Source organism: Blennius ocellaris (assembly GCF_963422515.1).
Source record: "Blennius ocellaris genome assembly, chromosome: 18".
Taxonomy (NCBI): domain Eukaryota; kingdom Metazoa; phylum Chordata; class Actinopteri; order Blenniiformes; family Blenniidae; genus Blennius; species Blennius ocellaris.
In genome coordinates, this window is record NC_137667.1 from 15750191 (window position 1) to 15775905 (window position 25715).

Below are 25715 nucleotides of genomic sequence, written 5' to 3' on the forward strand. Positions count from 1 at the left end.
TGGGCTTTCTTGCGCTCTAACAGCTTGACTTGAATGTCTTTAGGTTTTCACAATCATTTGAATGAAACAGGGTTTTACTGGGGGTTTTCATCCACACATATCTACTGTACCTGTTGGCAGGGCATTTAAACTGTTGACAGGAACAAGCCCTTTAGTTTTGTGATTAATGGTCCATGGCTAGGTAAATGTTCACTGTGTAGCACAGCTTATTACTTCCCTCTTCCCATTATGCGCCTGATGGGAAACACTAAGGAGGAGAGGAGGCTTGAACTCATGGTCACGCGCACGCACGCACGCACACACACACACACACACACACACACACACACACACACGCACACACACGCACACGCGCGCGCACACACACACACACACACACACACACACACACACACACACACACACACACACACACACACACACACACACACACACACACACACACACACACACACACACACACACACACACACACACACACACACACGGTATCAAAGGACTAGCATTGGTCCCGTGGTATTTAAATAGCCTCTGGCATTTTCTCTGTTACAGGTTATAATCACCAGTGTTCTCCAACTCTATCCTTCTATCTTTTTTTTTTTGTGTGAAAATACGCTCTGTTCTTCAACAATCTGCTCTGGGTGAACTTCCAAATACAGACGAGTGGTGAGTAGGAAGGAAGGAGGATAAGGATGAAGCACAGGAGCCTGGAGGGAATTGGAATATGGAGGAGGGAGGAGCATCAGGAAACAGTGTTAGGGCTGGGCGCACCCTTTACAGATGAAACCCGGTACACATATGCAGACGCACACACACAGCCATGCACAAACACACCTGAGGGAACCTGGAATGTGAGTGCATGTATATTTTGTGCTGCACTATTGTGACTTGCACACATACACACACACACACACACACAGATGAATCAGGCAGTAAATGCAAAGTGTCTGCTCTTCCAGTGCCTCCAGAATAAAAGCATTTTTCAGCTGCTGCCACGACCACTTGCTGGTGCATTAATATGTGCACCAGGAACATACACGCACGCACGCACGCACGCACGCACACACACACACACACACACACACACACACACACACACACACACACACACACACACACACACACACACACACACACACACACACACACACACACACACACACACACACACACACACACACACACACACACACACACACACACACACACACACACACACACACGCTGCTGTAAATATCAGGGCTTGTTATTCTCCTCCCCCCACCTACACACACACACACACACACACACCTGTTTACTATGGTAATGAGTTGCAGTAGAGAGTGAACATCTGTAGCAGCACGACCCTGTTGAGACTGGGGGTGCGATGCTAATCCCTCATGCACGCACACACACAGACACACACACACACACACACACACACACACACACACACACACACACACACACACACACACACACACACACACACACACACACACACACACACACCCTTGCAGCCATATAAGACTGTCTCCGTTCCCATGCTCCCAGACACGCACACTTAGAAAGAGGCACCATCTCTTTGACGTGCAGTTTATCACGTTGCTCTTCAGTCTTTCTCTACGCTTTCTCCTTCTGCGATGTGGCTTGCAAATGACTTTCTGCTGCCAAAATAATGAACGGCTTAGAGCGTACACATCCTCTGTCTTTCTTTCTTGGATTGTTTTCAGGTTTTATTTTGCCATGTTTCTTTTTTTTTTGTCATTTGCAACTGTGATATCTACAGCTGCCAGTCAACCTGTCTGCTTAAGTCCCCCACACACTGAATAAACATGATGAATAATGCACTTAGAAAAACATATGTTTGTTTTATTTTTTTCATTGTGTGAGTTTCCTTATCCTATTGTTGTGATTATACCTGCCATAATCCACTGTATCACACGGTGTATGCTTAACAGCGTGGTTGAGGTTCTGGAGAAGCATGGACTGCAGAAACCCATCTCGTACGTGAAGAACAGCCAGAGCAGCGAAGAGGAGGCCCACCAACTGATGATCAAACTGTGCCGTCACACTGGCCGCAAGTATGACGTTAGAAAGACGCATTAGCATGAATAAACTCAGAGTAATGTCTGCATTCATCCTATGAATATGCATTATTTTTATAAGTTTAGATTTTTTCTTGTTATGATCTTAGAAATCCTATTTTTATACTTGCAAATGATCTCCATTTGCATCTGGAATGTATTGCTGAATGACAGCCAATGTAACTGTTTTTGTACAGAACCCCTGCAGTGAGTGAAACTGTGTGGAGAGGTCTACTGCAGGATCTGCTTGACATGCAGCAGAATGTTTACACTTGTCTCAAACCAAAGACCTGCCATCAGGTAACACACCAAAGCACAACCACACATCATACGACGGACTTGGGAACCCAAACCAGTTCAATGAGATGCTCATTGTCTATATATTTTGTGTCTTTTCTGACATTTCGGTCTATATGTGCCACACCGAACTGCATGATTTTACTTCCAGCACATCTAAGCTTGAACTTTTGAATAATTCGAATGTTTTTTTTGTTCAATAATGCAGCTTACAGTAGACTGTTAAATAGACTTTCCTCCTGTGTAACATCCTCATCCCCCCGACTGCTGCAGGTCTTTGTCGAGTCCCTGCTGTGCTCCAGCCGTGTGGAGAATATCCGTCTGGCAGGGCAGCTCATGCATTGCTCCATGGTACGTTCAATGAGATTTTCCTTCACAGAGTTACACTCACTATGACCATTTGATTACTCAAACATCAAGCCTTTCATGATGAAATTTGCCATCTCATTGCCTCCCACATTGGGCGTTGATATTTCCAGGTCAGTCAGGATGTTCCTGTCAGCTTGTCTTTCCGGGGAAAAGGTTATGCTATGAAGGTGGCCTACGATAACAGCGTGGACTTAGTGCTGGCTGCAGCCCGAGAATACTTCAACTCCTCCACAGCACTAACAGACCCTTGTATGGGTCTGGCCAGGTGAGTAGGTGTATTCCATTTCCAGATGGATGGACTTTCCAACATGCTCTGTTTTATATAATGTCTGAGGTCATGATATTAATGGAGCATCAACTGATACAGCACACATTCTGAGATTTATGTTATATTAATGAAGTGAAAACAATTTACAATCACAATTAAGGTTTAATTGTACAGCTTTTTATGACAGCATATCTGGCTTTTCACAGTAAACAGCCTCTTGTTGGCTCTCGACTATCTTTTTTTTTTTTGTTCACAGTCGTTGCGGTTGGCCATTACAAGAATCAGAACAAATATTACTTTTTAAAATGAGGCAAACTATGTGTGCAAACTTGTTCAGAGCAAATCAAGTGAGTTTAACTCGGGTCTGGAGCTGAGATATCGGTGATGCTGATGCAGAGAGTGAACTTGCTGCTGGCAAACTAGCACTATCAAGCCATTTGTAAAAATTTAGTTTTTTTTTCTTGACAATTTACTTAAACGGAGCAGACACAACACAACTCAACACTGAGGCCTGAGCTGAGATATCGGCCATGTTGTCAGGGTGAGTTGTTAGCCCACTTTAGGTGAAATTGGGCTGAATGTGGCCCCTGAGCTAAAATGTGTTTGACATATCTGATTTAACTATTAACCTTTCCCTAAGGTTTCAATGTAGTTTGTTATTTTTGACAATATGGTATTTCCCCCCATTTTATTCTTAATGAGCTCAAACGGTTATGAAGGAGAGGTAGATTTGATCTTCCCGTGCCATTACGGTTACAAGAAAATCCCAATGTGGATTATAGCAACAACACTACAATCAGGCTTTCATAAACTGCTTTCGTGATGAAAGTTTTTTTTTTTTTAATGTGGGTGGTTTTTTTTCTCCTCAATGGCTGACCAAGAATAAAATGATGGTGTTTGCTTTTGTTTAATCTCCCGTTGTATGTAACATATAGTACAAAACCAAGTAAAGTATTCGAATGTGTCTCTTGTTGGTTTCACAACCCAGAGGGGGCCCGGTGGTTGTCTAACCTTACCGTCTGTTCCTGGTGGGGAAGTGGGACAGTAATTGGGTCGTCATTCATTTATAGTAACTAATACAGTGCCCCCCCCCCCTCCACACACTTGGACAACACCATCCATTGTAGCTCTCCCACTGTGTGTGGGCGTGCGTGCACGCTTGTTGTGTTCAGATATCGGGCGAAAAGTCGTGTCTGAATGTGGGCCTGTTGCTTTGAAATTAATAGTCCATGCGGACTGGCTGCCTGCGTCCTTTAGATCAAAATAACTGCTCCGCAGACACACATTATATCCTCTGCACCAAAACACCAAACACAGTCTCGCCTAGATACACATATTGCACTTACCTGTGTCCTAAACAAATATATTCACTTGCACAAGGTGAGAGTTTATATGAGGACAAGAACAGACCCTGCTTTGGAAATATAAAAATGATCCCTTCTAAGTGGTGAAAAGTATTTGCAGCATTGTTCAGGAAACACAATCTGCGACTGAGATTCACATTCACACAAAGTAATAAACGAAGGGCAAACATGTAAAAGTAGTTCAAAAAGTTCTGAAACTATGTTATTATCCCCAGTGCATGAAAATAACTACATTACTCACCGACGGGAAGTAAGGTTGTGTTTGGTAGACGTTTTTTCTTTTCCACATAGATAAAGAACTTGCATTTGTTGGATTAGCTGCAAAGCTGAGTTGTGCAAGTTGCGCCCATAAATATATTTTCAGTGTCGTCAATCTTCACTGCTGATGTCAAACTGCTTTTCTTTGCCTTGGACTCTTGTTTGGTGGATGGAATGAGTGAAGTCAACAACAAGAAATAGTAGGACAAATACGTGGAGCACCATTTTAAAGGGAATTAATCAGGCTTTGCAGTGGTACGAGATGTATTGCCAAAAAGCAAATAATTGATCTGCCAAGCACAACATTCTTTAGTTTGTGTGCCTATATTTTCCACAAACAGTTAAAGCTACAGAAACAATTTCAGCTTTCAGCTTACTACTGCTGTTTACTAAACCCACAATGTTATGGTTGTTCTTTTTCTTGTATCTAATCACGTTAGACTCTTGTACACTTCATATTGCCTACTGCTTCATAATAGCTGATACATTTACCCAAAACTAGCAGATACCCTATAGGGTGATACTTGGTAAGAGTAATGATTGGACTGCAGTTAATTGTACTATATTGTCTGATTGATGTGTAGAATTGGGACTATTTTGTTTGTCATGTTTGCCAGTGAACCGCAGTGAACATGCTGAACTTAAGATGCATTGCATTGAGTTGTACCATAATAATCTTTACAAGTAAAACTGTTTTTATTTGATTTGGTTCAGATTACATGTACATGATGAAAACGCCTATATTTTCACAATGCCATAGACAATTACTACAATCTCAACTTGACAAATTGAAGGCCCACAAGCCTTATGTTTGACACCCCTGTTTTAGACCTAATTACATACATTTCATTGCTAGTCCAAACTATTATTAGTATCTAAATATTTGCATTCAAAACACATTGGATGTACTCACCCAAAAGCTTATGTTTCCATATATCTACACCTTTGTGTGGCGACAATGTGGATTTTGATTCATAGCCATTTTTTCGCATTTCTTCAACTTACCTTTAGTTGTCGCTGAAACAAAGTTGTGGAGGATACACATGCTTTTGATGGCCATTATTTAAAAACAAGGTGGAAACTACTCTGAAATAAACCCTAAAGGCATGATTCATTTTGCTGCTGCTTGTCTCCCTCACTTTTCAGAAAGCTCATTTCCAAAGATTTTTGTATGAGCAGGAGTGAGCGCTCCCGCAGAAATAACACAGACTTGAAGCAAAGGGTGATTGCATCAGTGTGCTGCTGTTCAATGTGCTGGTGCACAGCTTTGCTTGGTCAAAAGAAGGGCAAAGTGTCTGCTCCTGTGTTTTCATCGATAGCTGCAATACAAGTGTTAACTTGTATGCTTTTGTGTCTGTGCAACACAAGGTAGCTAATCTGCAAATCACAGGGTAAAGGCTGCAAAGCACATCGTGACTCTTGAAGCCGAAATGGGATGTTTTCACAGCCGCCTTTACTGAGGCTGTCTACACACGCACACACACACACACACGTGCACACACGCCTGCAGATACTTCACAGCAAGAGTACATAATCAGTATGCCCTCTTTCTGTCTCTCATTCGCCCATCCACCGCCCTTTCCTCACTCTCATCCTTGCCAGGACAAACCTCTTGTTCCTGGCAAGAACATCAGCCATGCTCAAAGAGTGAAAAGCTCTGTGGAGTGTTTTGCATAGTGTTTGTACTTCAGTTAACAATATTGAGCCATGTTGTTTTTAAGATGTATCGTTTAGATTTGTCTCATTATGCTGGAAAGGATTATAGGGCACTCTCTCTCTCTTGAAGTTGTCTTTATTTATTCACTGTGAGGGTGGAAGAAATGCTGAGGCCTTCCTCTATTGAACATATATCCCAAGGACAAATTTCCTCCGCCCCACTTAACCACCGCTGACGTCATAAGTCCTCTATAAGCTGTTGTTTCATCTGGGATTTATGTTATTCAGAAATTATTTGGGTATGCTAGCATTTACAACAGACACACACTCACACACATTAAATATACCGGTACTTAAGCTAAGCAATGTAGCACATAATCCTATTAGGGGTAATGAGTGCGGATTGCATTACAAGAGAATACGCCCCGATTGAAGATCCATCACATTAGTCTAGACTTTGTAAGTGAATCTGTTTGCAGAGTCATATCAAGACGTTTGGACTTAAAACTCAATTACTTTTTGCTCCAACTTTGAAAAGGGGGGAAAAAAAGATTGTATTCCCCATTTTTAATCCGTCCATCCATCCATCATCTTCGTCCCCGTGGTGTTGCTGTGCTTTTTATTAAATATGTGTGGTACTTCACTGTATAGCCAATATTTTATTATTTACCTCACCAGTGCTGCTGATCTAACTGATGTTTTCTTTTTCTATGGAAACATTGATAAATATGAGATCAGTTGTTCACCACTTTGTTCTGGGAGATTATTAGGGGGCTGTTCTGTCTTACTGTAGGTATTTATTTTTCTGACAACTTATCACTTTGACCTGATACATTCTGCACAGGCATCTTTAACTTTTAATTGTTTATTGCAAAAAAAACAAACAAACAAAAAAAAATACATTGGTGACCTTTTGTTAGAGGGTATTTGAAATATTGTGTGCTTTTCCAACAACTGCTGCATTTGCAACTGAGACCATCGCTGTGACAACGTACATTAATATGCATGACTGAACAACAATGTTGAAGAGGAACAGTGCCTTTAGTGGACAGCAAGAATTGCACTAATTATATGCATTTGTCATAATTCATAGCAACATAACAGAAAAATAACATTGCCATTCAGATTTTGAATCGCAAAGCATTTCCTTTTCATAACCTCATTGGAAAAAAAGAAACCCACTTGTAGTTGTCAGATTGAGGGGCAAAAATGGACCACTGAAGAGTCATTAACGGGTTTCTTTTTCCCTGTTTGAAAGTTCATTTCAGAGTCTGTGCCTTTTAGCTTGTGCGTGAATGAAGTGAAATAGTGTAACTATAGATCTGTGACTGTTGATTTGTTAATTTGTTAATTTGATGTGTGGTTATCTTTGCTAGGGCATGTCTCCAGCTGATCACAGACTGTCCTCCGGCCGTCCAGGAGGAGCTGGACCTCATCACTGCCCTCAGCCAGCTCGATGATTTCAGTGTCAACATCCTGCCACTGCAAGGTAACACAGTCTCGTTTGGAAAAGGGCCAAGAAAAAAAAAAAGTTGCTGAATTTGAACACATGCTTGCTTTATTGGACTCTTACTTTGTAATCGGAAGTGCTCAAGGCCACATATGGAAACGATGGAAGGACACTTGCTCATCACCATCCTCTACCCACAAATCATCCTGTGTCCCTCTCTGCTGTCACTTGCTTCATCCCTCCATATGTTACCTCTATATCTAAATATATGATTATTTATGGTTCAACTGTTGAACAAACAACATCTGCTTGATGGCCTAATTAGGATTGAAGTGTTGAGTCTGTGTGCGCTCCCAGCTACACATAGACACACACATCCTTCATATATTTCTACTTCAGCGCTACATCTCATCAATCTGTATTCCCCTCTACACTCGGGCTATCGTTCCTCCCGAGCCCCTAACTCCTGTACCCTGCACTGTGTTTTCAGGGAAAGTATCTTTGTTAAAGGAAGCAGTAGAGCTGGATTGAAGGAGCTTTGCCCCTCATTGCCTCACCTCTACACCGAGGTGTTGTTTGCCCCCGAGGCCTTTGCTCCCTCCCTCCCTCTGCCCTTACTGAACCAGCCTGCCTGCATAGACCGAAAGAGCTATAAACTGCTCTCCTTCTCATTCGCTGTCCCTGTTCTCTCACTCTCATTTTGATAAATGTTATTTTGTACTTTACTTTTCTGATCCTTTTTTTTTGATTGCTTGTACTCTCTCTGTGGTGTACACACGTTATTTTGTCATTGTACACTTACAAAGTGAAAACAGTACTAAGAAGTCTTAAGAAGACACAAAACTGAACAGAGCAAGGAAAGGGACACATGAAAGAGAATGAGCTATAGTACAGACAAAAGTGCAGTGGTTTCTTTCTTGTATTGCATAGCATTTGAATCTCTGATTATTGTATAAGGCCAATTTTTAGTGGTTGGGGACTGACTTTGGGGCTCCGTATAGCCTGCCGTGCGCTCTCATTTCATGTATCGACACACACACACACGGAAAAAGAAAATATTTTCCCTCTTACAAAGTAAATGCACTGCCCCTTTGAATTTAAATTCTCAGAGATAAACATGCAGAAGTATGAAGTCGTAGGATTTGAGCATAGGTAATCCATCTTAAGCTGCTTCTTGCAGCCCTCCTACAAAGCCTAAGGCAATGCTTCATACAAACCAGCCTCCCCTCAATTCCCTCGAGGCCTTGCCCAAAGTGATGCCAAGCCATGAAGATCCTCAGCGGGGTGCAGAGAACACACCGAGGCCCACAAAGCTTCTAAACACACCATTTCTTAGGTTTTCAGCTCAAGCTTGAAAGAATATGAAAAGTTATTTCAACGAAATTCTGCATTCGGAACCAAACTGAACTGATGAAAAAGTTTGAATCTCACATATATTGGAAATAGATTAAAACGCTGCAATGAAATATGAAAAGCTGATTTGTTTGAAGGTAGAGGAGTCCAATCCTGGTGCTGGAATACCACTGTCATGCATGCAGTGAAGGCCTTATTATCAGGCTTCCATAAGAGCCTATTGATGAAATAATCATTACATTCATGTGAGGTGAAGCTGGAATAGTTACCAGTTGGGTAGATCTCATATACCAATGCTAACTGACAAGCACAAAGAACATGGCCGCCTCCGGCAGTGCTACTTATTATTATTGTCTATTAAACAAGAGGAGATAAAACGATGCTCAGGAGGTACAATTTATGTCCTCCACTTAATTCATCAACATTCTACACTTAATTCATCAACATTTGTTCTGCTGACATTATATTTTCTGGTCTTGACAAATCTGCCTATTATAAAAGGTTCTTAATTACAAAAAGACAGTCTGTTGTACTGAAGTACCGAGAAGTGTTCTGGTAAAGACTACCAATGAACAACAGCAAAAATAAGCCCAAAATATCAAATTTCTTCTTAGAGTTTGTTCTTTTTTTTTATAACTTTCACCAAAATCACTGCCATGCTGAGTGACCCCCAAAATTCCTCCTTCCATGTGGGAAGCTCACACTTTGACTGAAGTCGCATGCTTTATTCTCACTGGGGTGTCGGACTCCTACTGGTTCCCAGTTACTTGTGACTGACAGTGGCTCACCAGGTCCAAGACTGAAAATCACTGGTTCTATGAGCAAATTAATTAAATGGCGATCATGCACCACCCACCCCACCCCCTTCCCCCACCCAAAAAAAAAAAAAAAAAAACCCCAACAAAAAAAAGAACTTTAAACATTTAAGAATCATCCCACATATGGTTTATTGTGCAAAAAAATAAAGAAGAAAAACACTGTGGGAGACCAAACAGCATGTTCAAACCCCTGCAAATGTATGAATCGTCAATCAAACAGATGCTGGTACATTTGAACAGAGTCCTTGATCAGGGATTGATGAAATTATAAACCACTAATTGAAAAGATAAAACAGCTGTAGCATCAGATATTCTGAAAAATGGCTCATCACAAATGCCATAATGACAGTGACATGCAAATAAAGATACAATCACATAAAAACATCTGTCAGTCAATCCAGATTTTATATGACTTTATCCAGTTCAGGGTCACCGGGGCTGGAGTTGATCCCAGCTGACTACGTACACACACATCAATCACAGGCCCGAACACAGACAGACATACACACACTCACGTTTATATTTAATTTAGTCACCACTTAATTCATGTTTATTGGCTGGTGGGATGAATCCCGAGTACTCGGAATAAACCAATGCATGCCCTGAGAAGATACTAATTCAACACATAAAGGTCAAACTTGAACTGAGGATTTATTTTGCTGCGAGGCGAGCGTGCTAATTGGTGAGACCAATTTTGGGCTTATATGAATTTAACCTGAACATCACATTTTTGTTGCACCTCTAAACAACCGAGAAACAAAAATCAAACATTGAAACCCCCAAAATAGTTTTTAACATCCAGACGTAGACGGACATGGCCCGGAGCTTTTAGCTTAAAGGCATTTTGGCAAACAGGTTAGGCGATACGTATGTGGATATTTTGTTAGTGTTTAGAGGTCATCTCGTGAAAATAAGATCGAAGTGGTCTCAAAGTTTTCATCAATGAGTGCAGATGTAAAGTTTCAGCATTTCCAATGACAAAATATATATACTTATTATAACCAGGAGTTCCCTATGTTTCATGTAATTATATATAATTGTGTGAAAAAATATACACATACAATGTCTTAATCAATATGAGGTGATATAGGCTGGGTTAGACCACAAAAAAAAAAAAAAAAAATTGCAGCCTGTCATGATGTTCCTGACATCATGACAGCAGCTGCATCGCTCACTGCACATAATGTCCCCCTCACTTTCTCATCAGCTGTAACTTGTTTCATATTGAATACAGTAATTAACCAAACAAGTCTTGACACGCCTCTCATTTACGCTCCTTGTGTTCCCTCCAGTGCGACTGCGATCGAACCGTCTTTCACTCATCGAGGAGTGCATCGCCCACTGCTCCTCAGCCTACAAGCAATCCACCACTCTGCTCAACCTGGCCGTCCTTCTCCGAGTGTCAGGTATTTATGGCCCGCAGTCACACAAGACAACACTTCATCTGCCACCGCTCGCTCTAATTGCATTTCACAACCGTTGCGTTTTTATCGCGTTAAGACGCATTTGGGAATAATGTTCAATAAACTACACTTCCGTGGTGGCAGTTTCATGACACAAGGCTCCTGAGATGAAGTGAGAAAAGACCACCTACACAGTCGTACCCCAGCATGCGTGGGTTCTTCTCGCGAGTTTGCTGACAGTTCTCACACAAGAGGGAAATTCATATTCGTGAGAGATGTTGCAGCTTGCAATAGCAAAAAAATCCATACTCGAGTACACGCACGCACGCGCACACACACATATACGAACCAGAAATCGTTACTTTGTGTGCTATCGGAACACTTTTTTCTTTCTCTTCAGGGCTGGACGTTAGAGTTCTGAGAGCAGCAGTCCACTTGTTCCTTTAAATCCACTTGACTGTACGAGGGTTTACTGTCGTTATTGTCATAATTTTCCATTTCCCTCCGCAGTTACTTAAGCAAATTAAACTTGAGTGAAGTTTTTATGAGACTGGATTTTTTCTTAAGTGGCAATCTCACATCACACAGCGAGAAGGTTGTAGGTTCAAATGCCAGCCGGGCCTTTCTGTGTGGAGTTTGCATATTCACCCAGTGCGTACGTGGGTTTCCTCTCACAGTCGATAATACATGCATGTGAGGTTAATTGGGGATGCCCTCGCGCGTATTTAACTGGAATTGTTTCCGGCGCTCAACGGCTCTGCACAGGATAAATCGATATAGCAGATGGATGGATAGACTTTCTTAAATAGAAATGTGCTTTTGCTGTGTCCGTCTTATCATGTATTTCGGCGCTTGTGAGTCAGCCCCTTTGAAGCTCTGTTTATTCCCTGGTGTTGCTTGAAATCTCACTGACAAAACCATTGATCCATCTTTTATAGCCGGCATATGCCGGAAAGGGGCATTCAGTTTAATATGACAGTTATATACTCGGGATGTTAGTTACTTTAAACAAGTTAATCCCAGGTTTTGATGTTTTTATTGTCTGAAAGACCTTGATATTTGCTACTGATGTCTTATCAGCATTGAGTGAAACAATATTTCTGACAATGTGTTCCACACTATTATTGGCACCCGGTTGAGGAAAAAGTAGTTCTTCACGCAAAATGGAAGAAAAAAATCCAGTATGACTGTATTGTATATCAAAATCTATATCGCGATCTCAGAAGAGCCCTATTTTCAATTTGTAACATCGTCAGCAAGTTTCACACTAACAAAAACTTTAAGTTGCTCCCAGGCTGTGGAAATAACATGCAAGAAGTACTGTAAAGATTGTATATTGTGAAAAACTGAAGAGCTTCACTCTGACCTAGAAAAAACTGAAGTGTTTGTTTCAGTCTGCACACTAAACTAAACAAGGATTCCAAGTAGTGACCATGAAGGACGGCCACGATGATGGAAGGAGGACACAAGCACAAAGCAAATTTAAATGATAGAGAACTTAGTATGGAATCGTTTTCTCAGAGGTGGACCATCAGTTTATTATAGGCAATGAAAAAAGGAACAGCCTACCTATGATTGAAACATGTTGGAGTTTTACCTCATGCTACAGGGGTTGCTTTGCTGCTTTGCTGCCTCTCATACTGGAGGCAATGAACGTGTCAAAGGAATTAGGAAATCAGAAGATTAACAAGAAACTTTAGAGCTGAGTGTGTTGCTGAATGTCAGGAAAAAAACAGTGTAGGAAAGTTTAAGGTGAAGGATTTGAGTCTTTCAGCAAGACAACGACCCAAAGAGCACATCCACAGGCATAAAGGAGTGGTTTAGAAGGAGAAGATGGTTCATTTTAACTGGCCAGCCATGAGCCCTGACCTAAATCCAACTCGAAACCTTTGAAGGAAGCAGTCCTCCACAAAATTCTTAAGAAGTTGAAGTGCAAAAGTGTCATCATTAGTCAAAGGAAACTTTAGGGGTTGTTATAGTGAAATAAGTTCAATGATCAAAACAGTTGTTGAAGGTACTCAATACATTTTAAATCATTTCCGAAAATCACATTCGTTGGAGAACAGTGGCGTCAACCCATCGCATGTTTGGCACAATTTGTAAGGGTGAGTTTGTAAAAACATGCATGCAAACGGTCACAAAATGCAACAGTTTTATAATTTTGAACCAGAAAGTGTCATTAAAATTGGCATTAAGTTGAGATGGTAGTAACTTTTGATAGTAATTGCAGAACATTTTACAAAGCCATAGACCTTAAAAAAAACCCAAAAAAAACCCATTTACTCAATGCGACAACAATGAAAAAACGTAAAAGTTGAAATTGAAAGGTCACTATTTTACCAGTCCCGTCCCACTCGGGATGATATTGGGCCATTTGTGGCTCCTGAACTAGAAGGATTTTGGCACTTTGGCACTGTCATAGATGATGTTTAATGATGTATACATTTGTGAATTTCTAAACGGTGGAGAACCGGATTTTGGATCAGAAACCCTTACTTTCCATTGACACTGCTGACAGGTCACCACGGCTCCGGGCATGTATGGTTCCAGTAGACTGTGACGAGGATGCACATAATGCAGAGAAGTAATTTCCCCCAATGGGGTCAATGAAATATTCACTCTTCCCACTCTTATATTCTTATATCTATAACAGGGTTGTCAAACACTAACCCTTAGGCCAAAACCAGCAAATCAGGGCGTCTAAACCAGCCCACAAGATAACATGACAATTGTAAAACTGACAAGGAGCAAACAGACTGGTTTCCTAATACAATAAATCATGAAGACAATACACCTGGCATCTGACAGCATTAGCATGAAAGCTATACTGGCAGGGTGAAAATATGCAAGCTGAGGGCTGGGTAGTTAACACACAAAAAAAAAAATACAAGTGACAGACTGTTCTCAACATTTGTTGAAAGAAGCACAAATTAGATTTACAGTTTAAATTATACTCTGCACAAAAGTGAAGGGAAAACTGTTCATCATTTTTAGACTTTAATGATATATCTTTGCTGCCCCCAACGTTTTTGAGCTTGAACTAGACTGTATGTGGCCCCAAAAGCAAAAGGAGTTTGACATTCCTCTTTTCCATTTCCTCTTTAAAATTCAATTCTTTTATCTATCTGCCCCACATTTCTATCATTTCATGTCTTTTTTTTTTATCTCAATAAAAAAATGTTTCAACTCAACAGAGCTGTGCCTCAGCAAAACAGTCATCATGTTTACATTCACAGTTGTTGCTAGTTGAATGATTTAATTGTCCATCGGTTTACCTAATGTCACAGACCACAGCACTAAGCAATAGCATGGAGTGTCTCTCTTTAATCACTGAGAGTTTGAGCCCCCGATTTCAAGGAGAATCCACGTTTTCATCCTTTCACTTGTTCCCAAAGTTCCACGACCACTCTGTCTTCTCCCCTCCCTGTCAATCTATCGCAATCCATTTTGTTCTTCTCAAGAATATGTGCTTGACTTTTCTGTGTGTGTTGCTGTTGCTCTTCTCTCTTTATTCCTGTGTCCCTTAAACTGGTACTTCTGTCTTCCCTCCCCGGAGCCTGTCACCAGCAAAAGGAAACCTGCTAACTGGCCTTGTGGCATTTATTTGACTGCGCTGCTCACATGCTGTCAGCAGGAAGCTCTCTGTGTGGCTTCAGAAAAAAAAAATAAAAAATGGGCAAAGGGAGATAAGAGGAGGAATAAACAAATTTTTAAATAAATAAATCGAGGAGGGAGGCTTTTGAAGGGTGCATAGCTCCGGGGCTCTGTGGTGAATATTTAATGCAGGTATCACCACCATACTAGTTTAAAAACCCTTTTGGTTTGGTGTCTGCCTCCACACTAATGCTCTTTAAATCATTTAGTTTTATTGAGTCGAGGTAAGAAAAGAATGTTTTTGTCTCAATAAATCACTAATTATCATGCTCCAAATATGCTGACTTGAAAGGATCCTCATGCTAAACCTCAGGGGTCCAAACATGTTAGCTTGACTATTCGCTGTTAGTTGTTTTTCTGACATTTTCTGCATTTCATCACAGGCTTTGATTAGCCCATCAAGGACCGGGAAAGGTTTCAGTCGGATATCCATGATGTCGGATTTAGATCAGCTTGAGATAAATGCCAAGGGAATGTTTTTATGAAAGTGTTTGTAAAAAAAAACCAAACAAACAAACACATGGGGTGAATGAAGGCGTGTTGACTTGGGCCACTAAACACCTCGACGTTGATGTCTCAACAGCTTTTTCAGAAACCGCTTCACCAGTCACCCTGAAAATATTGGGAAAACGCCTCTTTCCACATTTCTATCAGTCACTGCACAACACATACATCCACAGACCATACCAGTGCCGTCACATTTCTCCATGTCAGTGCCCGTTCTTTGATCGTCCGAGCACAGGTTTGCTCAGAAGTTGTGTTTCAGCCCGCGCTGCGTTTGATCGGCCTGTCCTTTCCCTTTTGTTTTGGCGTACGGTGAGATCAAAGTTTGTCCTGAGCTGCCACATGAATGTTAACACACACACAAGATTTATTCTTATTTGGTGAGACAGTGGGCTGGTATATTTTAATATTTAATACTTCCTCTTTGAGATGAACAGGCGCAGCAATAGCCTCATTTACGACAGACACCAATTAATTTGTAGTCTTTTTCCCCAGACTGTGTTTCAGCTAATGTATGTGGATGTCCTTAAATTTCAACTCTGTGCTCGCGGTGCAGGATCACTAGATGAAGATGCAACATGATTAACACTGTCTGTGATGGGCAGGATTATGAGATTTGCTGCTTATCTTTGACATGTTGACTTTCCAGTACATTTTTCAAAAGATTTCCATGCATTCGGCTTGCATCCGTCAACACTGATTTAAAGAAATATCTGGGTGTATGTGTGTCCGTGTGTTTAGGAGACGATGAGGCTACGCGGAAAGGACAAGTGCTGATGCTGCTGGCGGAGCAAGCTCTTCAGTGTCTGGATTTCAAGGCCTCTTACATCCACTGTCAGGACCTAATGGCTGCAGGTAGGTCGTCGACAAGAGTGCCGTGAAACAACTCGTTGCGAGGTCGCCGACTGTGGGCACACTTCAAGAAACCACAGAGAAACGACACTGCACTCTGAATTAACATGCAAGCGACAGGTTTGTGTGTGAAAGTTTGTGCCTTGTCACTTTTGATAACTGGCGTCACTGTGAGAGACGGTTGTTAATTATGTGCCAGGTTATCTTAATTGAATGAAATCTTGCTTAAAGAGGCTGTTTCACATTATTAGGCTATTCTTAAGGGCAATTCAGTATTGGGGGGGGGGGGGGGGGGGGGGGCGTGGGGCGGGGGGGGTCTTTTTGGAAAAGAAAGGCATGGAACTAATTGACGTTTAAAAAAAATGACAGGTCATTCAACTGTGGAAAGGTTTTGAAGTGATTCAGATAAACACACATAAAAAAAAGTTCGTTCAGTCAAATTGATTGTGTTTAAAGGGCAGAAATAATAAAACCACCCATGAGCCGAATACAGGTGTTTTTGAAGCTTGTCGTATCTCTTAAGTCACCCCGAGAAAGCTATGGAGGTTTGTCCAGACGCAGGCAGCTGCGCTTCAGGCTGCATTTCGGTCTCCCCAAGACATAACTGAAACTCTCTGCTTCACCCGATGGTTCAGATTGTGGTTGATGCTTGGATAATGATTATTTTCCAATAAGGTTTCGGCACAACAAAGAAATAAAGGAATGATTTCCTGTGCTGTGAAATAGTATTGAGGTTACTTGTGTAGATATGACCTCTGTGAGACTCGTGAGCGTCCTCATTGATTATTTCCAGTCAAAGCATCAGGAGAAGAATTGTATCACCCTGAATGCAGACACACAAAAACACGCACAAACAATGCTGCACAAAACACCATTCATGTCTCAGTTGCTACACTAATCAAAAGAACGAGCTTTGGTGTAGCCACAGTCCATCATGTTTGGGCAATTTGCAGCATTCTTTACAGGTGACAGCAGTATTTAATTGATTCATTTTAATGAAGTTGCTGCAAAGGTTTTGCAGTTTCAAACAACCTGCTCATATGCAGGTTGTAGAATATATTATATTGACACTTTGTTTTAAATTCAGTTTATTATAATTCAGACCCACTGAATGTTTTCATAAATATTCAAAACCATAATTTGGAACAATGCGTTTTTTTTTTATCACATTTTTATTGAATTGTTTTAACATCAGTAAGTTGATCACTAGTTCATGACGGGGAACAGGCAAACATACACAGTCACGTTTAAGGGGAAGTCAAAGTCACCAATTAATCTAACTTGCCTGAGGAAATCGAAATACCCCGAGGAGGCCCACGTGAATTTTTTCTTCTCCCCCGCCAAAAATATACATATATTTTCTACCAGTGTTTGAAATTATGGAGTTACCTATGCTTGGGTTTTAATTGTTCATGGTTAATAGAATCCTGGTTATTACGTGAATTATTCCGGAATCACAAGGGTGCTCTGATCAACTATCCTTTATCATTTAAACCATTTACTTTGAACTGAAAATAAACCAAACCAAAGTGTCTCTCACAGTCATTAAGTGGAGTGGACCGAGGTTGCCAGAAGATGTTTTGCCATCTGTGTCTCACGTCCAACTATCACAACATTCAGAATAACAGATGTACTTTGAAATGGGATACTTTTTCGTGAGTTCCTTCAGCTGTTAATTGGCTGGAAACGTCTTCCTTTTGCCATTTTGTGTGTGTGTGTGTGTGTGTGTGTGTGTGTGTGTGTGTGTGTGTGTGTGTGTGTGTGTGTGTGTGTGTGTGTGTGTGTGTGTGTGTGTGTGTGTGTGTGTGTGTGTGTGTGTGTGTGTGTGTGTGTGTGTGTGTGTGTGTGTGCGCGCGTGTACATAACTGTATATGTGTGTAAGTAAACTGTCAAGTTGAAAAAAAGCATCAAGCTTGTGAGTTTCTAATGAGTAAAGTCAAATAACATTTAAATGTACACTTTCTACTTGTGGAAGGTTTTAAGTGGTCAGCGAGTAATGAAAAGTAAATAGAAATATTCTGAGTCCTGCCACCTTCCTGAGCACCGGGAGGCAGTGTGGATGAGACAAAGGTGCCTGGGAGAGAGAGGCTGAGTAATCAGATAAGCAGCAGTGTTCTCTGTCTGCGAACGCAGTGGGAATAATTGAATCTGTTTGTAGGAATGAAGTCAAGGCAGCGTGTTGGTTTCTGACTGTGATGAAGCTGGAACAAATGGAGCACAGTTATTACAATGTGTCAGGCTGATATTTTCTTCAAGGGGAAATGTGTTTTAGACTTAAATGTGTATTAATATCCCTGGGGCTGGCAAGGTTACACTTTATTGTATTGCCTTATCTCTGCATTGCTCCCTTGGTATTTCAGTTCTGGATATTCATAGCACCTCGTAGTGCAAGCATGTGTCCCACCTCCTGGATCATAAGGTGTTGATAGGATCGTGTTCTCTATCTGGTTGGATTCAGGGTTTCGATTAGAGATGGACCGACACTTCAATATGAAACTCTCTCCTTTTTTTTTTACTTCACTTCTCCGACGCCATCTCACCGTGCTTTCTCACCACGTTTCCTCTCTGCATTTTCTCTGCATCTCCTCAGGTTACAGCCCAGCGTGGGAAGTGTGTAGTCTTCTCGGTCAGTGTGAGGGTTACGAAGACCTGAGAGCTCGGCACGAGCTGTTAGCCTTTGCTCTCACGCACTGTCCCCCCGACATCATCCACGGCCTCCTGGCCGCATCGAGTGACCTGCAAACCCAGGTTGGCTTCCAAGACACGGGCATTGATTGCTGTGTATTTTCATGTTAAGCCTGTGCCATCAGTCGCCGTTGAGAAATAAGAATGCGTGGATGAGCTCTTGGCAGAGCTTAAACACTGCGCAGGCAATCCGATCTCATAGGAGATGAGACTGGAATTTCAAACACATTGAATTACTTGTTTTTGTAGTTTTAACGGAATACATTTACATTTGATCACAGACACTTTTATGTCTTAAAATATTGTGTGAAAAAGAGTAGCTCAGGGCCAAGAGCCGCCGGCTGACGGAAGCAGCGAGCAGAAGTTTGCAATTGTCAACAAATGAAAGAGTTGGCTGGATAGTCGAAGCTTAGAAACTTTGTCATGAGAAACAAGTGATTAGCTTCTGAGACTACTGATTGAACAATGCCAGATAAAAAGGCTGATGTGTATATTTCATCAAAAACCCCATCGGGTTGCCTCAGTGCTCCCTCTCATCCAGAGTTAGCACCTGGGATGATTTTCCTTCAATAGAATATAATTAGAATTGTAATAGTTGCATCGTTAATTTTGTGACTGTAGAAGCAACTGTCAAAACAATTAACTTCTCAATGTGACACTAAATTAGACCATACTTTCCACATCAACACAATCGATTGTTGTTGGTCTTAAAGCAAGTTACATTGCTATTTAGAGACAACAGAACACCTCATCACATTGTACCATTGAGCCGACTAAGATACGATGCAAAAATAGCCGAGTGACTCACATCTCCCAGACGCCCAAACACATTGCAGTTTTGCCTAAAGGTGATGAGGAGCTATATAAATGTTTGTTACTTTGAGGAATCTGCAGGAAAGCGGTATGAGCAGGGCAGTGCATGCAGATTCAATCCCGTTGACAGCGGATAATCCAATGAATAATGTTTGAAAGCAATTAAAAACGTTGGGAACTTTTCACAAAGATCCTCTTCTGCTTGGTTTGCATCTCCAACACCCATCACCTTGGACTTGAAACTGCATTGGAGACAGTGTGGAGCTTTTTCTTTTCTATTCTGGACATAATGCAAAAGAAAAGCAATGGACTAATTGTATGTGTTTGATTTCATTTAATAATTACCGAGAAAAAAATCATTTATCATTTTAGTTTTCTTTAAACATGACGAGATGGTTTTTTTTTTCAGCCCTTCAAAAAGTCTTCGGTTGAACATATCAGAGTTGAATTTTTTTCAGACAAAAAAAGAAAAAGTCTTTTTTTTTTTTTGGTGCAGTTCTTTGCTTCCATCCCAGTCTTCAGAGTTATAACACCCCAAGCGGCGGCCCGCACGGAGCTGATTAGAAATTCGGACTCTCATCATTCTCATTTTCACCTTTGAATTAAACCAACAGTAACGGCAATTCAATTCATCCTGAAGTCTCAGTCCGACTGCTTAATTGCAACAACACATTTTGTTTTAATAGATTAACACTATTTTCACTCTATTTCCTCGCTGTCCTGTAGGTGTTGTACCAGGCTGTTAACTACCAGATTGAGCCCGTCATTGCTGAGACTGAGGGAGAGGTGGATGGGACAGACTCTCCAAAGGTTGGTTTCTCTATTTGTACAGTATCTGTTTTTTGTTTGTTTTTTCTTCACGGTTTGTGTGGTTTCCCATGCACGTTCTTTGTCTGAGCTGTCTGCTCCAGCACTCCTGTGTGGGTGTGTTTTTGTCCTTTCACTTAGGTTGTGTGTTTCCCTTCTGCTCCATATTTGATGAGGTGTAAATCTAGTGTTAAGGTTGCTCAGCTCCCTTGGTTTATTTATGCCTCCCCTTCTCCTCCCCTTCGGCAGTGCCAGCTTTATGATGCCTTGAGTGGGTGTTAATGTTTCATGACTTGCATTGTATCCCCTTAGTGTGTGGATGGGTGCTCATTTGAAGCTGTCTGTTGTCATTTTATTGTCGTATTGATGTCCCTACTTCTCACTCGTGCATATTTAAACCGACTAGATGGGGGTTGGTGTGTGTGTGTGTGCACTGTTTGTATGCATTCATGTATATGTGTGTGTGTGTGTGTTTTTCAACAAACTTCTTGAGTGCGTATGTCTTGCCTATTGTTCCTTTCATTCCCCAAACTTCATTCCCCTGCCAAATAAAGTATTGATGGAAGGCACGGAACAATTTGGCCCTGACCCACTAGACCTTTAAATGTGCTCTTCAGATCTTTTTCAATTGTGCATACTGTGGAATATTGGAGTGTGCTTTGTCATTTAGAGCACAATGCACCATTTGTTTGCAGTGTTTTTATGAATTTTAAAGATGAAGAGATTTCAGTGCTCAATATTCTCAGGAAGGCGACACATTGTTGACTGAAAATCTTTCATTCATCATTTAGTTTACAAACGTGTGAGTTGCATAACATGACAAATCATTGTGAAAACAAAACATTTCTGTATAAATTGCTCATAAAATGTGAGCTACATGTAAATCATTTTATGTGACTTCACTGGCTGAGCTCCGACTGAAGTTAACCAAATCCACACATGGACGTCTTTAAAGTTGGAATAACGTGTACGTGTATCCCATCAAGCATGCATGAAAACTGATATATTGACAGTTGTGGATGTGTGGGTTATGGATCCCAAAACACCAAGTTACTTTTTGTCAGGCAAACTCTGCAAGTCACTATTTATTACAGTGACTGATTTGAGTTAACGAAGCATGCCACAACAGAACTTTTGTTTTGAGCCTTTCTAAACACTTATTAAAGGGTTTGTTGAAGCAAAAGCCACTATAGCTATTTTCCACTTTTATGCTCTAAGCTTAGTCTAGACAAGCTTGTGCCTGTAGCATTCAAGAATCAATATTTTTACTATTAGGTTTCACGTTGAGTCAAAATGTGAAACCTTTGGAGAACTTAGCAGTTGTTCCTTGAAAGAAGTCTGCCACTCGATCTGTGATAATCCTTATCACTGAAATTCTGGTAAATCGAGACTGTGTCTGTGCATAATGCATCTGCCCTTCGCCAATATTGTTTACTGTGTGGCATTTTGCAAGTGGTCTCTTCCAGTGCTCACTCTATTCTATTCCAGGAGCATGATTTACATGCTTTACTGAACAATTCATGCTGTGATTCTCTTGCATGCAGTGCTCTCAATCATAACCCTTAAGCATATACTCTGATTTAAAATAATGATGCACATGCAGGGATCTTCTAGTTTCTTTGTAGAATCTTGCAGCAGCAACGCAGAGTAATCTGCAGGTTTAAAGCCTCTAATGGTTGCTGCCGCCACAGAGACACTTGAGTGGCACGCTCTGCTATCATCTTATTCATCTCAACTGTCAACGCTTGGTCCCAGGCTGTGGGCTCCTCTTCGGGGACGGCAGGAGACCTGCTGCACAGAACCACAGCCAAGACCATGGAGGTGTTGACCACGACGGGGCTGACCACCAAGGCTGTGCTTACTACTGTCAGTGACCACCGTTGGTGGAAGGAATCACTCAATTACCTCCGGCCACGGCATGTAAGAGCACATGGATACACTGGTTGTATTTTAAATAATCTGTCAGTACTTTGATTTGATGTATGCAGACTGAATGAAATTGAATTAATACTGAAAATAATGAATATAAAGACCCCTCTTGTGTTCAAAATCTAAATAGGTGAACCAACTGACCAATTTTTAGCTTTCACAATTGCAGTGTGTATATCTGATCTGTTTATGTTCAGTATGTGCTATCCAAAGTGTAATATTTAGTCTTTGTTTGACTCCTGGGCTTAACGACGTGTGTGTGCATGTGTGCACACATGGAAAGACACAGGCAGCATGTCTGACCGCGCTCTCATATTTGACACACTCTTGCTCCCAGACTTCATCCAAAAACAACCAATCAAGAGCTCATCTGTTGCATAATTAATTAGCTCCCCTGTTGAATATTTTAATATGGAGTGCATGCCGGCGGCTGGACCGGCTCTGCGGTCGCAGGGGCGTAGATTGATGGCGTCTCTGTAGCCATCGGGAGGTGGGGTGGACTCATGGTCACAAGTTTCTAAAGAAAGAGAAAAATAGAAAAGATGTGAGCTGTGGGACAGAGAGAGATGACAGTGCTCTGGGCGTGTTGTGAAAGTTTAATGATGTTTTGATGGCTCCTTAGGGTCGCGGTGCAGGAGCCACGAGCCAGGAAGGGGCGTGTGAGAACTCCAACCTGGAGCGTCAAGGCTGTAGCCCCTTTTATCAGGAACTCATTGAGGATCCCTATGTAGATACGGTGAGTGACTTGATAGCACTGTGTGTCATGGCTCATTATCTTGCACTCTCCTGTTGTCCTCATTTCCTTTTCTCTTTTTTTTGGGGGGGGGGGGTGTTTAACCTCAAGCTGTCCGTGTAAATTACAAATGCTTCAAAAGTCTTATGACTTCAGGCGTTTAATTATAATTTTCCTCCTTTGACTTATAAATTCCTTCAAAAACAGTGTCAATATAAAATGAATATTGATTTCAAATGAAGTCATTTGAATGCTAAACGCACTTTGAAAGTCCTAACAGCACAGGGAAAGAAGGATGAACTTAAGATTGATGGTATGTTAGTGAGCAAAATCAGAAACAGGCAACTGCAGCTGGGGTATTGCGTTATGCAGAGGAGGAGAGGAGATTATAAAAGTCGAAAGCAGAAATTGTTGACAGAGGGAGTTATGCGAGTCGAAAAGACCAAAAGTAAGAGGAGTCGCTTGACCTTTACACCTAGAAAATGGTCGCCCTGGGCTATGACTCGACTTTTTACTCGGAGACACAAATCATATGGATAGCTAAAAGAGGGGACGCGAGGGGAAACAAAGAGGGCCGATACATCTCCTCTCATGACATTTTAATAGGCCTCTCCAAATCCCTTCCTTCGTTTCATCTTCAGCATTCATCCATCTTCCATCATCCATCTACCAATAATTGCTCCCCACATCCATCTGTCTATGAGCTGTTTGATCAATGGGATTAGTTTTTGCCTTAACGTTCGCGATGAAGAAAGTGCGACGGGAGGGGAGGCTGATTGAGAGAGACAAATGCGGCAGGATGGATAGATGGATGCAGAGACAGTGGTGAGGACAGACAGGATACACTCTGTACACGCTGTGGTAAGTAATAGCTGTGATGCCAGTCAGGGCAGAAACTACATTGTTCACCTCCCATACAATTGACAAATAACTCAACGATACTATAAACAAACTTATCCAAATGCCCTGCTGTTGAAACACTTTATTTAGCCCTGAAGTTCAACTGTTTACTTCATTTCTCATCTTGTGTGACCACTGTGTGATGCTCAGTCTTCTTAATCGCATCCCTCCATGTTTTTTTTTTTTTTCTCTGATCTGGCTTCTGTGAGGCTTTTCTCACCAAAATGATAAGGACGTCATCACTCTCCCTTTGTCCATTCTGTCTTTTAGACTCAAGACGTGTATTCATTTCACAAGGAATTGCCCCAGGAAAACTTTGCTGAGGTCCTGCTGAGGACGGGAAAACTGGCCGAGGCCAAGACTGAAGGAAAAACCCCATTTCCAGCGACAGAAGGTGAGGATGCAGAACTTTTTCGCACATATCAAAATAGTTGAAGTAAAGGATGTCAAACCTTTAAAATGACTCGCTTCTGTAAAAAGACTCAATTAGTATTTAGTCATCACAGAATAAATCCAAACATCGTGAAAGTAGCAGTGTATATATAATATAGTGACAAATCAAAACCCTATCGTCGCTATCCATTTAAATCTTCATTCTATTTCCTAATGACAGTGTAATAATGGAAAACACGGGCTTCCTTGCATGTGTCCTTCTCATTAACAGTTGTCATAAATAGGGTTTTTTCTCAATCGTATTCAGCAGTTAGTATTTATAGGCATTTTATCTGGTTGCCCACTTCAAGGCTTCAAAGCCACATTTCTAAATTATTTGTAGACTCTGTATCTATTTTTGCACAGTTCATATCTAAACGCACAAGAGTATCTTCTATCCACATCTGCTCATCTGATTAGATCCCATATTTGCTGACTCATGACTCTAATTAGCTTTTGCAGATGCCATTAGCCTGCTTACCTCACCTTCCACCCTTTATCCTTGAAGCAATAAATCCAGTTTGGCCCTAAATTTGCAGTTGGCAGGACTCTGACTAAATATATTACGAGGCCTAATATCCAGACAGAGATTGTTCAGTTTATGTTGGCTGCCCAATTTCCCACATGGCTTGTATCAAAGTATCTAATATAGTTTGTATTGAAGTTATTTCTCTAAAACTAATACAGTTTTGTGTTTATATGTTGCTCCTTGTGTCCCGTCGTAACTGAGATTGTGGTGTGACAGAAATAAAACTCTTTCTGCATGACACACAAAACATATTGTCTGAATCGTCTCACCATCTGTGCCTCCATGTTTTAATTTTGTTCCCTCCTTTTTTTTTATTTATAGTGGAAATTATACACAGAAAAGCTTCCTTGCAGTGTATTGTTAACATGTTCACGGCTGCTTGAATACATTTCCTCACAGTCGTCACAGAGTTCATCCTCAAGATCAACGTCAACACCGGTTTTGGCTGTTCTTGAAATATCTGCATAGTTACAAAAACTTGCCTTTCATACAACAATGGTTTGATCTTCTGTGGCATCGCTTTGGCAGCGGCTCACACAGGAAACAGCACTTAAGTGGCAGATGTGTTATTTGTA

General features: G+C 41.2%; 1 protein-coding gene across 1 annotated transcript in view; it reads left to right on the forward strand.

The window, feature by feature from the left end:
* Positions 1–25715, forward strand: part of nbas (NBAS subunit of NRZ tethering complex) — a 185847-nt gene that overhangs the window by 70585 nt on the left and 89547 nt on the right. The window contains exons 28-39 of the mRNA XM_080514319.1: positions 1941–2063; positions 2264–2366; positions 2637–2714; positions 2843–2997; positions 7655–7767; positions 11192–11305; positions 16202–16315; positions 18903–19060; positions 20537–20620; positions 22373–22537; positions 23169–23282; positions 24450–24573. Coding sequence (XP_080370445.1) covers positions 1941–2063; positions 2264–2366; positions 2637–2714; positions 2843–2997; positions 7655–7767; positions 11192–11305; positions 16202–16315; positions 18903–19060; positions 20537–20620; positions 22373–22537; positions 23169–23282; positions 24450–24573 — 1445 coding nt within the window. The remainder of the gene's footprint in view (positions 1–1940; positions 2064–2263; positions 2367–2636; positions 2715–2842; positions 2998–7654; positions 7768–11191; positions 11306–16201; positions 16316–18902; positions 19061–20536; positions 20621–22372; positions 22538–23168; positions 23283–24449; positions 24574–25715) is intronic.